Source organism: Myiozetetes cayanensis, unplaced genomic scaffold, assembly GCF_022539395.1.
Source record: "Myiozetetes cayanensis isolate MyiCay16 unplaced genomic scaffold, myiCay2020 scf12, whole genome shotgun sequence".
Classification (NCBI taxonomy): Eukaryota; Metazoa; Chordata; class Aves; order Passeriformes; family Tyrannidae; genus Myiozetetes; species Myiozetetes cayanensis.
Window position 1 is genome coordinate 13,916,758 of NW_026086826.1, and position 13,147 is coordinate 13,929,904.

General features: G+C 44.8%; 1 protein-coding gene across 1 annotated transcript in view; it reads left to right on the top strand.

The window, feature by feature from the left end:
• The window catches only part of TNNI3K (TNNI3 interacting kinase), a 35,841-nt gene extending 23,702 nt beyond the window's left edge, over positions 1–12,139 (top strand). The window contains exons 14-25 of the mRNA XM_050307083.1: positions 27–119; positions 210–267; positions 392–586; positions 932–1,036; positions 5,605–5,657; positions 5,825–5,877; positions 7,205–7,337; positions 8,046–8,155; positions 9,598–9,657; positions 9,873–10,042; positions 10,614–10,693; positions 10,822–12,139. Coding sequence (XP_050163040.1) covers positions 27–119; positions 210–267; positions 392–586; positions 932–1,036; positions 5,605–5,657; positions 5,825–5,877; positions 7,205–7,337; positions 8,046–8,155; positions 9,598–9,657; positions 9,873–10,042; positions 10,614–10,693; positions 10,822–10,898 — 1,187 coding nt within the window. The 3' untranslated portion in view covers positions 10,899–12,139. The remainder of the gene's footprint in view (positions 1–26; positions 120–209; positions 268–391; positions 587–931; positions 1,037–5,604; positions 5,658–5,824; positions 5,878–7,204; positions 7,338–8,045; positions 8,156–9,597; positions 9,658–9,872; positions 10,043–10,613; positions 10,694–10,821) is intronic.
• The last annotated feature ends 1,008 nt before the right edge of the window (positions 12,140–13,147 follow it).

A 13,147-nucleotide genomic window follows, 5' to 3' on the forward strand; every position in this document is an offset into this window, starting at 1 on the left:
AAACAGGATGACTGTTTCTGTTGCAGAGAAGGCTGACGTTCTCCTCCTCCGTGCTGGTTTGCCGTCGCACTTCCACCTTCAGCTCTCCGAGATAGAGTTCCATGAGATTATCGGCTCAGGTACCAGAAAAGAAAGTGAAAAGAATCCTCCTGAAATGTGTGATGTTCACAACAAACATCTCTGTTCTTATTTATTTTTTATCATTTTAGGTTCTTTTGGAAAAGTCTACAAGGGACGATGCAGAAATAAAATTGTAGCAATCAAACGGTACGCTTGTCAGGCTTTTCTGTCCTGTTTGGTCAATGGACTAGTTTGAAGTATTAAAAAGCCCATATTTTATAGTATTTTGTAATATTTTTGCCTTTCTATTTTCTCTCCTTTCAATCCTAAGCTATCGAGCCAACACCTACTGCTCCAAGTCTGACGTGGACATGTTCTGCCGGGAGGTTTCCATTCTCTGCCGACTGAACCATCCGTGTGTCATCCAGTTTGTGGGAGCATGCCTGGATGACCCCAGCCAGTTTGCCATCGTCACCCAGTACATCTCTGGGGGATCGCTCTTTTCCCTGCTCCATGAGCAGAAGAGGTATTCCCCTCGTCCTCCACTCAGGCTTCCTGCATAGAATTTGGAAGAGTAGGGAATCCAGGCTGATGTAAATATGCATTTCAGTGTAAGACAACAGAGAATGGAAAAACTAGAAAATGTTGAGCTTTGGTTCGGTTAATTTGGTGTACGAGGGAAACTGATGAGTAACCACAAAATTGTTATTGTCATTATTTTACAATATATAGATTTACATTACATAGATTATATAACTTTATTTTGTATGTAAAACAATTTTTAAGGTTGCATGATTTACATTTAAGAATAAGTTACAGACAATTTTTGACTGTTTATTAACTTTGAGTAATTTTTTTTTCCAAAATACAGAACTCTTGATCTGCAGTCTAAATTAATCATTGCTGTAGATGTGGCCAAAGGCATGGAGTACCTCCACAATCTCACACAGCCCATCATACATCGGGATTTAAACAGGTCAGTTTCTGTCTTTAACCTAAATATTCAGAGAACATGAAGGCTCAAAGACACAGAGACCTCCACAGACTGCTGTAACCAATGTCTTGTCTCATTAGCACTAAACTGAAAATAATCTGAGATTATTATGAGGTTTTACACAAAGCTCTACAAGTCACAATTGCCGAACTGTCATTGTCCTTGAAGGCGGCACTCACTGAAAATGAATGTTTTCCTGCATCTGTTTGTTTGGGTTATTCTGAATTTCCATTTCTGAATACTCCATGTATTTTAGCCCAGCACCTGCTGTCAAAGAGCACTTTGTCGCTTTCCCTCGTCACTTCATCTCCTTCTTTTGTTTTGTCTCTTTTACTCCAAGTATTTCCCCGTAGTCACAAGTTCATGTGTTTCTTGATTTGCTTGGCTGCTTTGTTACAGCTAAAAGCAGCTTTAACTGCTCTCCTCTGAGAGCTGAGGTCTCACACAGGACCAGGCACTCATCCCTCTCTTTGGCAGTATCCGAGTAGGAACACTGAGCCCTCGGTGTCTGCAGGGAGAAGCCCGTTCTTGCTGTCCTAGCTATGAGAACAGTCTTGTGATGTGTATGTTTCAGCAACAGGGGGGGAAATACCTAAACTGCATCGACTGCAAGATTAGAGATGAAAATGGTCCTTTTGCTAAGGCAAAACATGGTCCTTAGCTCTGTCAGCCCTTGAGAACAATAGGCACACTGGGGTGGCATCCCCCACTTTCCCTCTGAGCCTCCTTCACATCCCTGCATCACTGCACAGGTTCCTTTCAGGCCACAACCCATGGTCTCCCAGGAAGACAAGGCTCTTGCCTCAGCTGTGATGCAAGCCAAGAGCCTTGTGCCTGCCCACTGCAGCCTGTGGGACTGCTCTGGGGCAGCCAAGGCTCAGACTAGGGCAGCCAAAACTCAGGTCAGCTCCATGGTTCAGACGTCACAGCTCAGCTCCGGGCTGTGGTGGCTCTTAGAAGAACAGTTCTGCACTGAAGGATTTTAAATAATATTTTCCGCAAAAGAAAACCCAAACCAGTATCTTCCTAGAGAGCTGGAAAGCGTGTAATTGCCCCACAGAATTTTTACAGATCATATTTGTGAGGGTCAGAAGATAATTTGCCGTAGGGACACTGCTGTCATTGATGTGTGCCGATGAGAGCAGCTCAACTTCAGTGCAAAAGCAGGAGTTGTGTTTGCAGCATGAGTCCCAGCCAGCCCACAGGCACAATTACCAGATGAAAATCTTTGCAACAACTTAAGAGAAAGACCAAGAGTGAAACTGTGTTAAGTTTTGCCAGTGGCTTCACAGCAGTCTCATATTTTTTACCTTAAATTTTCACATAACTCGTAACCCCCTTTGTGAGTTCTGAAATCTAATGCACCACACATAATGCATTAAATAAATCTGCAATATGGCTTGACAGAATAGAGAAGGAAATGAATCTTTCATGTACTCTACCCTGGAAAAGGGGTTATCCTTCCATTTGGAGAATAATTGGGAGTTTTATTTTGCTTTTCACTTCTGACAGCTATCCTCAATGGTGACACATATCATCTTATTACTACTTACACCGTGGTGAGGGATGACAGCCACAATGATTATAGCACTTTAATAAAAAAGAGACCATTTTAGTATCAATTTAATTTAAGCCATAACAGCTGAACATGGCTGGAGCAAGCCTTTGAGCGACTGACCTGCATTTGATGGCTCTAACTATCCGTGAACACTTCTGAGAGCTGCTTGGTGAGGGAGATGAAAGAGAGGATGGCAGCCTGGTGGTAATGGGAATAGAGTCTGTGACTCCTCTTTGTTCAAACATCCCTTGTGAAATCTTAAAATAGCTGTTGCTTTTCATTAAATCCACATAGTGTTAAAGGGAGAAAGATCTTTTTGTGGCCCTGATCTCTGGGAAAGGGACATGCTGTGCCTGTCACTTGCCATGGGAGGGAGAAGCCTCCGTGGCTGGCAGATCCAAGAACCACATCCTTTCACAAAGGCAGAATGATTGCACATTACTCATTCTTCTCTCATTTTCTTCCTTCCATGTTTTCATGAAAAGAATGATGCTTGCTTTCACCATTGCAATCCCTGTGTGATCTTAACAGAGGACGGTTAATTTCTGATTCTGCTGAACTCATTATTAACCTTCTGCCCGCTCAGCTCATCTCAGTTTTTCTTCTATATTTCTCAAAACAGAGGCTTAAGAGTTTCTTTCTCGTCCAAGATTTTCAAATTTGCAAGTGTCATTGAGGCAATAACAGCATTTTTGAGCTGTACCTTCCAAGCCCTGTTTCTGTGGGCTGTATTTTTTACTGTAGAAAAGAAAAATCAGTAACCATAGCATTCACTGGAGGTACCAGACTGACAAAACCCTCCAGAGCCTGTGTCCTGCCCTCAGATATGGCCATCCATGTGCTCAACACCAAAACAAGCCTTTCAGCATTGTTTGTCAGATTCTGGGCCAAGGGAAGTTCAGGTTGGATATCAGGGAGAATTTCTTCATGGAAATACCTGTCAGTTACTGGAATGGGCTGCCTGAGGAGGTGATGGAGTCCTCATCCCTGAAGGTGTTCAAGGAATGACTGGACATGGCACTCCATGCTCTGGTCTGGTTGACAAGGTAGTGGTGGGTCACAGGTTGGACTCGATGATCCTGGACATCTTTTCCAGCCTTAATGATTCTATGAGTCTATGAAAGGCTGTTGCATGCCATGGAGAGAAAGGACCTGTCGATTGATTTCTCAGCTTCTCAATAAAAACTGCCAATCCAGGTCTTGATTATGCCTTGACTTGTCAAGTCTGATTTATTCAAGGTCTACACAATCCTGGAGAAGACTGAAGTTGAAGGTAGGGCTCAATGCAGTTTATTAACATTGAGACTTGGGGATATTTTTTGTCCCTACTGACAGAGGCTAAATTTGAGTGAAGACCACAGCAAAGTCTGTAGCTTTGTATGACTTGTGTACGTACACTCAGCCCAGGGTGCAGCCTTCAGAAGTCTCTCTAGTTCAGCTTTGTGTTTGATTCATATTTTCCTTTGGCATCTGGTGGGGATCTAAAAACAATTCTCCATGTCATACTCAAATCACTTCAATATTTTGACAGAGACTACATATGGGAGCTAAAATCAGGTTGAATATAAATCAAAAGAGTCATGATTGCATTTTTATGATTAAATTTATCATCCCAAGTGTTGATTTTAGGTGAAGCTAGAAATCTTAAAGACAGTGATTTATAGAAGTCCTGCTTGGGAGAGCTTAAATTTTTTCTGTCCTAAAACTGTTCTCTGGTGAAATTTGTGTTCCTCGCTTGACTGTTCTTGTTTCTATCTGCAACTCTAATGTGCGTAAGTTGTGCTTTTTGTTGAGACCATCAATATCATTTACATTTTTTTTCTCCCCATATAAACCCTGGCCAAATTTTTCATTTCTTTTTTACATACACTTTTCACTCTTCTGAATTTTCTTGTATTAGTCAGCATTTGATAAATATCCTGTCAGCACCACTGTGTCCACATTCCTGCACTTTTATGTTGTGATTTGCTCAGCCCTTCCAAAGCAGATTTACAGAATCATATAATATGCCAAGTTGGAAGGGACCCACAAGGATCATCGAGTCCAGCTGCTGGGCCTGCACAGGACCATCCCCAAGAGTCACACCAGGTGCCTGAGAGTATCATCCAAATGCTTCTTGAACTGTCAGGCTTGGTGCTGTGACCACTGCCCTGGGCCATGAAGGTGTAGTGACTGGGGTAGGGAAACCTTCACCCCAAGAGGTACTGGAAGCTTGTGACCTAGCTAAGGCATCCTGTGAGTCTTTCCCCATGTTCCCACTTTGTTTGAAAACCTGTGTTTGTGTTGCTGATTTATAAAAGCCTTGGTCAAAAGCTGGATTATCGGTTAAAGGTTTGACTCTGTGATCTTGGAGGTCTTTTCCAACCTTAATGATTCTGTTATTCTATGGTTTTATGAAATGGCCTTTTTTATACTTCCTCTTGTGTGTTCTTTGCTGAAAATTAAATGAGTTCAATAGATTCTATATTCGCTTTCCCTGCTAAATTACGCTTTGTAATAGGCAGAAAATATTTTGTGTGCATGATCCATTCTATATGGACTCTTCAGATCTGCTTCTTCCCTTCTATACACCATCATAAATTAGGGATTACTACCATGAATTTACATCTACCTAAACCTTAGAAGAGAAAATAATCAGTCCACGCAGTTTTATTTGAAGGCCATCACTGTGCTTATATTCAAATATCATCTTTGTCATTTCATCACTGAGATTAACTGCACTTACTTAATAAAACTATTAGACTTGGTCTATAACTAATTACAGAAGCTGTTCTGCTCTGGTATTGATTAAAAGCTGACCTTGTGAAGCTTTGGGTTTGCCTCTCAGAATTAACATGCACTTTCTAACAATATATGCAAGATGCAACTATGGACATTTAATTAACTATGCAGGTAATTTGAACTCCTCAAGAGTGTAACTATGACCCAAAAACTATAACATTTTCACCATATTTAAGACACTATCAAACAATTACCTGTATTTTTTCCCCAGTCACAATATTCTCCTGTATGAGGATGGTCATGCTGTAGTTGCTGATTTTGGAGGTAAGGAGTTTTTGTGAAACATTTATAAATTAACCCCAAATTCTCTAAAACTAAACATGTACTGGCTGAGACAATCCTGTAGGATTGCACTGAATACAGGGCTTTTGTATAACAAGGTGTGTGTCTGTATTGGCTTGACAGTAATTATTTTTGTTGTTCTGTTTCAGAATCTCGATTTCTGCAATCCCTGGATGAAGACAACATGACAAAACAACCTGGGGTTTGTTTCTTGTTTTGTTCCAAGTAATTAATATCAAATATACAGGCAAACCCAGTTTAGGAGAAACTGATATTGGAAATATGTTTATTGGAAAAGATGGACTGCTGTAGTGTTTCATCTTTCTCAATGTTTCTCTGTTTTGGCTTTATTTTTTTCCTTTAAGTGCCTTTAATAGCAGAGATGAGGGAATATATAACATCTTCAACAGGAAACAATGTTTTATAAGGTTGTCTTGGGAGCTCTATTGCCCCAATTCCTTTCTAAAGAGTGACTTTTAATCCACCCTTCTCAACTCTCACACACATTTGTTGGCAGGTGATTCATTTTTCTAACAGGGGATCAGTTCTTCAACATTGATTCCCTTATTTCACAGTTCTTTCTCCACAACAGCCAGTTGCTCAGAGTCAGATTTACAAGACAGTTGTTACTGTTGTCTTTATGGGTTTGAGTCCAGATGTGTCCCATGTGTCACTCCGTGGCCAGGAATGTTCACATCATCCTAACTCCTAATGTGAGGTGTGATGGGCAATGCCAAAGGATGGGTAATACTACAGCAGGGCTTGCAATCAGCACTTTACACCCTGTAGTAGCACTTGCTGTGTGAGGAGCAAGGGTTGCTCCTCAGACCCAGGTCCTGCCAGGCCTTAGTGACATCCCACTGAGAAGATCTGTCTTAAGAAGGGCTGTCCCGAGAAGGGCTGTCCTAAGAAAGGCTGACCTGAGGAGGACTGTCCTGTCCTGTAAAGGATGCAGAGTAAAGGAACCAAGGCACAAGAAATCTGAAAATCACCCCAACCCCATTGCCCCAGGGAGAGGCTGGTTCCTTGTGAAGCAGCCTCAGAATTAGGGGTCTGCCAGGAGGGGCAAAACCCCAAGACAGCAAAGCCCCAGCCCAATACAGCTGTGATCAGCTTTTGCTTCTCCAAGCTGAAGCAGTTAATTCCTACTGTATGGAATTTATTCATATGTATACATATATGTATATATGTATATTTATCTCTCAGACCTTATGATGTGGTCTGCAGGCCTGGAGGCTGGGGTTCTTTTATTCTCACCCTACTCTCATGTTTGAAGTCTGCTCAGCCTGGCTGTACAGGGCTGAGACAGCACCAAGCTAATGCAGTTACATATCATGTGCAGTAACACACACTGACTAGATTTTGCAAGCCAGGTAAAAATTCTTCCTGGGAAATTACCAGTTATTTTATGGAGCAGCGGAGGCAGGAAACAAGAAAACAAAGGAAAATAAATATCCAAAGAGAGGAATAGATGCATGTGTGAGGAGGCAAACACTGCTAACGTGTGACTGCTGTTTCCTGGTGCACAGAACCTGCGGTGGATGGCCCCCGAGGTGTTCACCCAGTGCACGAGGTACACCATCAAAGCTGATGTCTTCAGCTATGCTCTGTGCCTCTGGGAGCTGTTAACGGGGGAAATTCCATTTGCTCACCTGAAACCAGGTAAGATGCCCCATGAATTAGTTTTTAAATTTCTTCAAACTAGAGAAGTAGCTACACAGTGTAAGTTTAACCAATAGTTTACTGAAGTGTGTTATTAAGTGCTAAGATACAGCATTTGGTGAAAAGCACAGAAATATCCCATTATAATCATGTATATTACTCACTGCAGATCTACATAACCTACAATTCTTTATCCAGGTCTAGTATTAGGAACAAGTCACTCTGACTGCAGGTTTTTTAATCTCTCACATGGGTGTTGGGATTGCAAAGCCATTCCTTGGTACTCTTCCTCATATACCTCAAGAGAGCACCCAAAAACTGTTGGGGGGTACAACAGCAGAGTGACCTTTCCAGAGCTGCACTTGGCACTCCTGACATTCTGACCACTGGATGTCTGAAAGGAAGTATTAGAGGTCAAGAGTGCTGCAGGATGTGGTCAGAGCCTGCACAGGTAAGGAGGGAGGGCTCAGACCCCTCTGCCAATGAGACCCCCACTGCTGTCTGTCGTGTGACTAGAGGTGGACCCAAGGCCATGGGGATGGGCAGCTCACTCTGCTCTCAGTCTGACTGGAAAAGCCATGCCTTTATCTGCAGGTTGGATGGCTCAGTGTTCCTGTGCCTGCCAGGTGTCGTAGCAGTGAGCAGGTGTGTTCCCAGGATCTGTGTGAGTGCAGGCACTAACAGGTCTCTGTGGGCTGTCCCTTGCAGCGGCAGCAGCAGCAGACATGGCCTATCACCACATCCGCCCACCCATCGGCTACTCCATCCCCAAGCCCATCTCTGCCCTGCTGATGAGGGGCTGGAACGCCTGTCCCGAGGTGAGTGCTCCTGGCTGTGGGAAAACAGGCATGTCTGCTCTGGCTGACCCTCCCCAGAATCCCAGCTTCCATTGGAAGGTTGCCTGCAGAAAGTGCCCAGACACAGAGGTGTGTCAGGAAATACAGGAGAGGTGGTGAATTGAAGAGGAAAGTAAACTGACATTTAGCCATTTAATGAAACCTAAGTAATCATGTGACTTTGATTATGACTTGAGTTATAGTGTGAGTAGAAAACTCCTTGATACTCTCAGACTTTCGTATATAACTGCTAATGACAGCATGTAACACACATTCAGTTTAAATTTATTAATAAGATGTCATATTCAAGCAGCCACAGGGATAGATGCAGTCCCTGTGTCTTGTCAGCATTCCCACAGCCCACTTAGCCCCAAAACCATCTTTTCAGAGTCCCTGTGCACTTTGTTACCCATCAGTGACACTCCAACATTGCTTTATCTTGCCAATGTTTTAGATTTTCATGAAAGAATTATAAAGAAAATTGATAGCACAGTCACCCATGGATGGCCACTACTTTGCACAAGATGTGAGCAAGAAGTTGTGAAAATTACCTTAATTAAAAGTGTTTTGCTTTTGTTCTTTATTGAACTTTCCTTCATAGATGGCAGAGCTGATGTTGCCCCTGGGCTGGAGGGCTGCTGGGAGGACTGCAGGACTTTGGGCCAAAGCCCTTAAACAGAGCCTACCTCTTGCAAGTGGTTCTGTTGAGGACAAGGTGGTGATGGGAATGAGTAGCTTATTTAGCAGTTACCTCACTAAAGTATTCCCAGCCCTCCACTGTCAAACAGCGCTCTAGGTACTGCTTCAGTCACACCTGAGCTTCCCGGGAAGGCTGAGCTGTGAGCTGGGACAGAACACGGATAGGCAGTAATGGAGGACTACTTGTCATTCCCCTCACTTGCCTGATCCTGTCCTGAGTGTGGCCTCCACAAACCTCTGTGCCACTTGAAGCACACAAAGATGGACACACTTGTCCAGGAATGGGCTGGGCAGGCAGTGGGGAGCAGCTGTGGCGGGGTGCAGGTACACGGGTGAGGGGAGGACGGTCACACAGGCAGCTTGTCTGCTGCTCTTCTCTGCTGTTGCTGTGTCCATAGTCCTGTTCATAGGCAAAGCGGAAGCCAACCTAAAGAGCAGAGCAAAGAATGTATTAATAGCATTTTTGTAATCTTATGATCTAGGTATTATTAGCTCAAATGTAATTGTTACAGAAAAAGAGATGAATTGCAGTTAAAGTTGTTATACACACACCTCTTCATTTTGTAGCTCAGCACTGAACTTGCACTTCTCATCAGATTCCCAAGCAGACTGACAGCAATGCCATGAAATTCAGAGAAATTCTGTCCTTGTGTGTCAGTCTATTCACAGCAGATCTGCCCCTTTCCATTTTTGATCTAGCTCTGCTTTTTCTTTTGTGTTCCCAGGGGAGACCAGAGTTCTCAGAAGTTGTCACAAAGTTAGAGGAGTGTCTGTGCAATATTGAGGTAAGGATCTGGTTCCCAGCATGGGGAATCTGTACGTGTACAAGCAGATGGGAGTACGAGTGGAGACAGGGTCAGTGCCAGCAGCTGAGGACACCATTGGCTTTGTAGCTGCTGGAAAAGTCCAAGGAAAAGTGGGGGACAGCTTATGAGAGAGAGATGAGGAAGGACATGGAAATATGCAATAACAGTACCTTTTTTTTTTTTCTTTAATCCAGTTAATGTCTCCAGCCTCCAGCAACAGCAGCGGGTCCCTGTCACCCTCCTCGTCCTCGGACTGCCTCGTGGCCCGTGGAGGTCCCGGCCGCAGCCACGTCGCTGCGCTGCGCAGTCGGTTCGAGTTGGAATATGCCCTGAACGCTCGAGCCTACGCTGTCTGGTCAGAGGGGTGTGTATGAGCCGCCTGGGGAGGGAGAGAGGCTCTGAAAGGTTCAGACTGAGGTGACTGAAGGAAGGAGGCCGTGCTGCTGCAAGGTGTTGAGGCAGGACCAGGACAGAGCTCTCCCAGACCTGTGCCGTCACCTGTGCCCATTACAGAGATCAGGGATAAACTACCTGTCAGCAGGACAGTGGGTTTGGTTCATGACTAGAAAATAATTCCACAATAATTCACCAGAGAAACTTGTTTGCAGGACCCTTTCAGCAGTGACACACAAAATACATGGCAATGACCCTGGATAGATGCCTGGAATTTCTTCTGTGATGACAATCCAGAGATAGTTGTGAAGCCCCAAACAGGGTATTCGAGGGCAGTTACTCTGAGAAGGGTAACTGAGTGCCAGTGTGCCTGTGGGTCCTAGTCTTGCTTCATGACTTTTTCTTCCTTTTTGTTTACTGAACTGCTGTGATCAGGCCCCACACTGATGTCTCATGGTAGTCTTTTCCTCCCAGTCTGGAGAAAAAGCTCCTGTAGCCTTCATCAGTCTTACCTAAACTGCCACCTCTTGTTTAATTTGCAGCACTGGGCAACCCCTCTCTCAGGGCCTGTCTCTGGATGACATGAGAAGGAACTTCCAGTACCCCCCAGTCGACAAAAACGGTGAGTTAATACAGAGGGGTCCTCTGCCACAACAAGTTGTTCTGCTGCCATCAGCACTGCATGGAGCGGGGACAGGAGCACCACTGTTGTGCTGAGCTGCAGTTTGACCCTCTCTCTGCACCTTGCAGGGTACGTGTCGGACCCCTTGAGCACCATGAGGTTCCACTCGTGCGGCAGCAGCGGCAGCTTGGAGGAGAGCAGCTGAGGGAGGGACGATTCGCCTGCCGCCAGCCCGGCCATCAACCTGCAGCCCTCGCTGCTCCACCAAACCCCGAGTGTCACACCGAGATCCCTGAACAGCTTTAGTGTTGATGGCAAATATCCCAATCCTGCATTCTGCTTTAGCATCTCCCTCTGCTGGCCTGCCCGAGGGCTGGGTTTTGGTGGTGTGCTGCTGTTCTGTAACACAGGAATACACACAAGGAATGCTGCACTTTCATCTTGGGCACTGGTAACACGATGAGATGAAAGTAAACATCAGTTATATTCCAGAGCTCTGAGGTAGATTGCTCTCAGCTTGGACAGCCCTGAGTCAGGGGGGAATTTCCAGCTCCATCCCCATCAAGACAAGGAGCAGCCTGTTGCCCTCACCTTCATCCACCCACCATGGGAGCTAGGTTATTCCTGCTCCCAGCTGCTGAACCAGACCTGGTTTGGAGTTCTCTACAGCCCTAGACACATCCTGTGTCCCATTCCCTGCTCCATGGGTTGGCCCAGCTCCTCAGCACAGCAGCCCTGACTGCAGTTTGTCAGGGCTCTGACCCTTGGGTGCTCTCCTGCACGCTGTCCACAACATGGACATATCTGGGTGCCCATCTTCCATCAACTTCTCCAGGCATCCATGTTTTCTTATCCACTTGGTTTGGTTTGAGGGATTGTTTTTCCCCAAAGAGCGTAAGCTTTCCTTCAGTTGTTTGCTTACAAAAAGCAACACAGGAGCTCCAAAACAAACTTCAAATGAGAAGGAAGTTGTGTAAAATTGTGTCACAAACATGATAACATTAACACAGTGCAAAGTGGCATTTTTGACTTGAAGCAAATCTGTGTCAGGGTGCCATTGCAATGGGCACTCAAGTGCCACAAAAAGGCCCTTTAGTAGTGACTGAGCACGAGGAATTAAAAAAGAGAATAGAGGCAGGGCAGGAGAAATGAAACTATTTCTCTATAACCAATTACAGAGTTAACTGTGCTGTTATTTTCTGGAGTCTTTTTTAAAATTAGCAAAGTGTATCTGTATGTATGCTAAGGCAGACTTGGAGTCAGCATTCACCATTGCTGGGCAGAGCTCTGTGGGTGTTATTGAGGATGTTGTGTTCCTGATCCCTGAAGCAGGTCTGCGATGAGGCTTCGAGCAGTGCGACAGACGTGAGCTGTGACTGCGTGGTGGGCTCTGCCAATGCTCTGCTGCCATGCCTGCCATTAACTCCACAGTTCTGAAGCAATAAAACTGGGGAAGATTTCACTTAGCAAGCCTTAGAGGTGGTTTTTCATTTGTTGTGCTTCACTTGCTGAAAAGTTGAATTGGGGGAGAAGGAAAACCAAGCTCTAAGTGCAGCTCTGTTACAGCTCTCCCACCACTGGCCCCTGGTACCAGCCAGTGGTTACCTCTGCTCTGCTGGGCTCATGTCCCAGGTGCAGTTCCATTTACACCAGCAGCTGCTGAGATAATGAAGTGTCAGGATAAACACACAGCAAAGCCTGGAATGGGGCTCACAAGGGGACCTGCTGGACCCTGTCTGCAATCTTCCCGGCCCCCATAAGTTGGGATATTTCCATGAAGGGGGTTGGAACAAGAGGAGCTTTAAAGGTCCCTCCCATCAAACAATAAAACAACATCCAGATTTGTCTGCAGCTGGAGGAAATCTGCTGTATTCTTTCTAGAAGTACAAGCAGAGTAAGCAGCTGGCTTTCTGTGAGGGAAGAGGTGCAGAGCAGAAGGGAGTAGGTGCATCTGAGATGCTGATAAAAATTCCCTACCTGAACCTAACTGGCCAGATGTTCCATATGGTAGAGCCACAGAAGTACAAGCTGATGAGGGAGGGTGAACAGAGATAAGGTCTCATTCCTTGGTGTTCACACTGGCCAGAAACACCAACAGGGCAGAAAGGATCCATTTCATATCTGAAATCTCAGTTCAAGCTCTAAGTTTCTTTTTCTGAGGGAATTTTTTTCTTACAAATATCTCTGCACTCTGTCTTTCTCCCTTGCCTAAAGCAAGCAAGCAGTGACTCTGCATTTAGTGACTCAGCAACTGGGCCAGAAAATCAGAAACTAAACTGTGTTAGAGAACTGAAAATGGAGCAAGGGAGCAGACTTCTTGTTCACTAATACCTCAGTGTACTCACAGATACCTGAGCTGCTGTGTCATCTGTGAGCACCTCCTCAGAATGTGTCACATGGAAACAACAAAAAAACTATAGAAAGCAAAAGTTCTATAGTTTAAAAAGCTCTTTA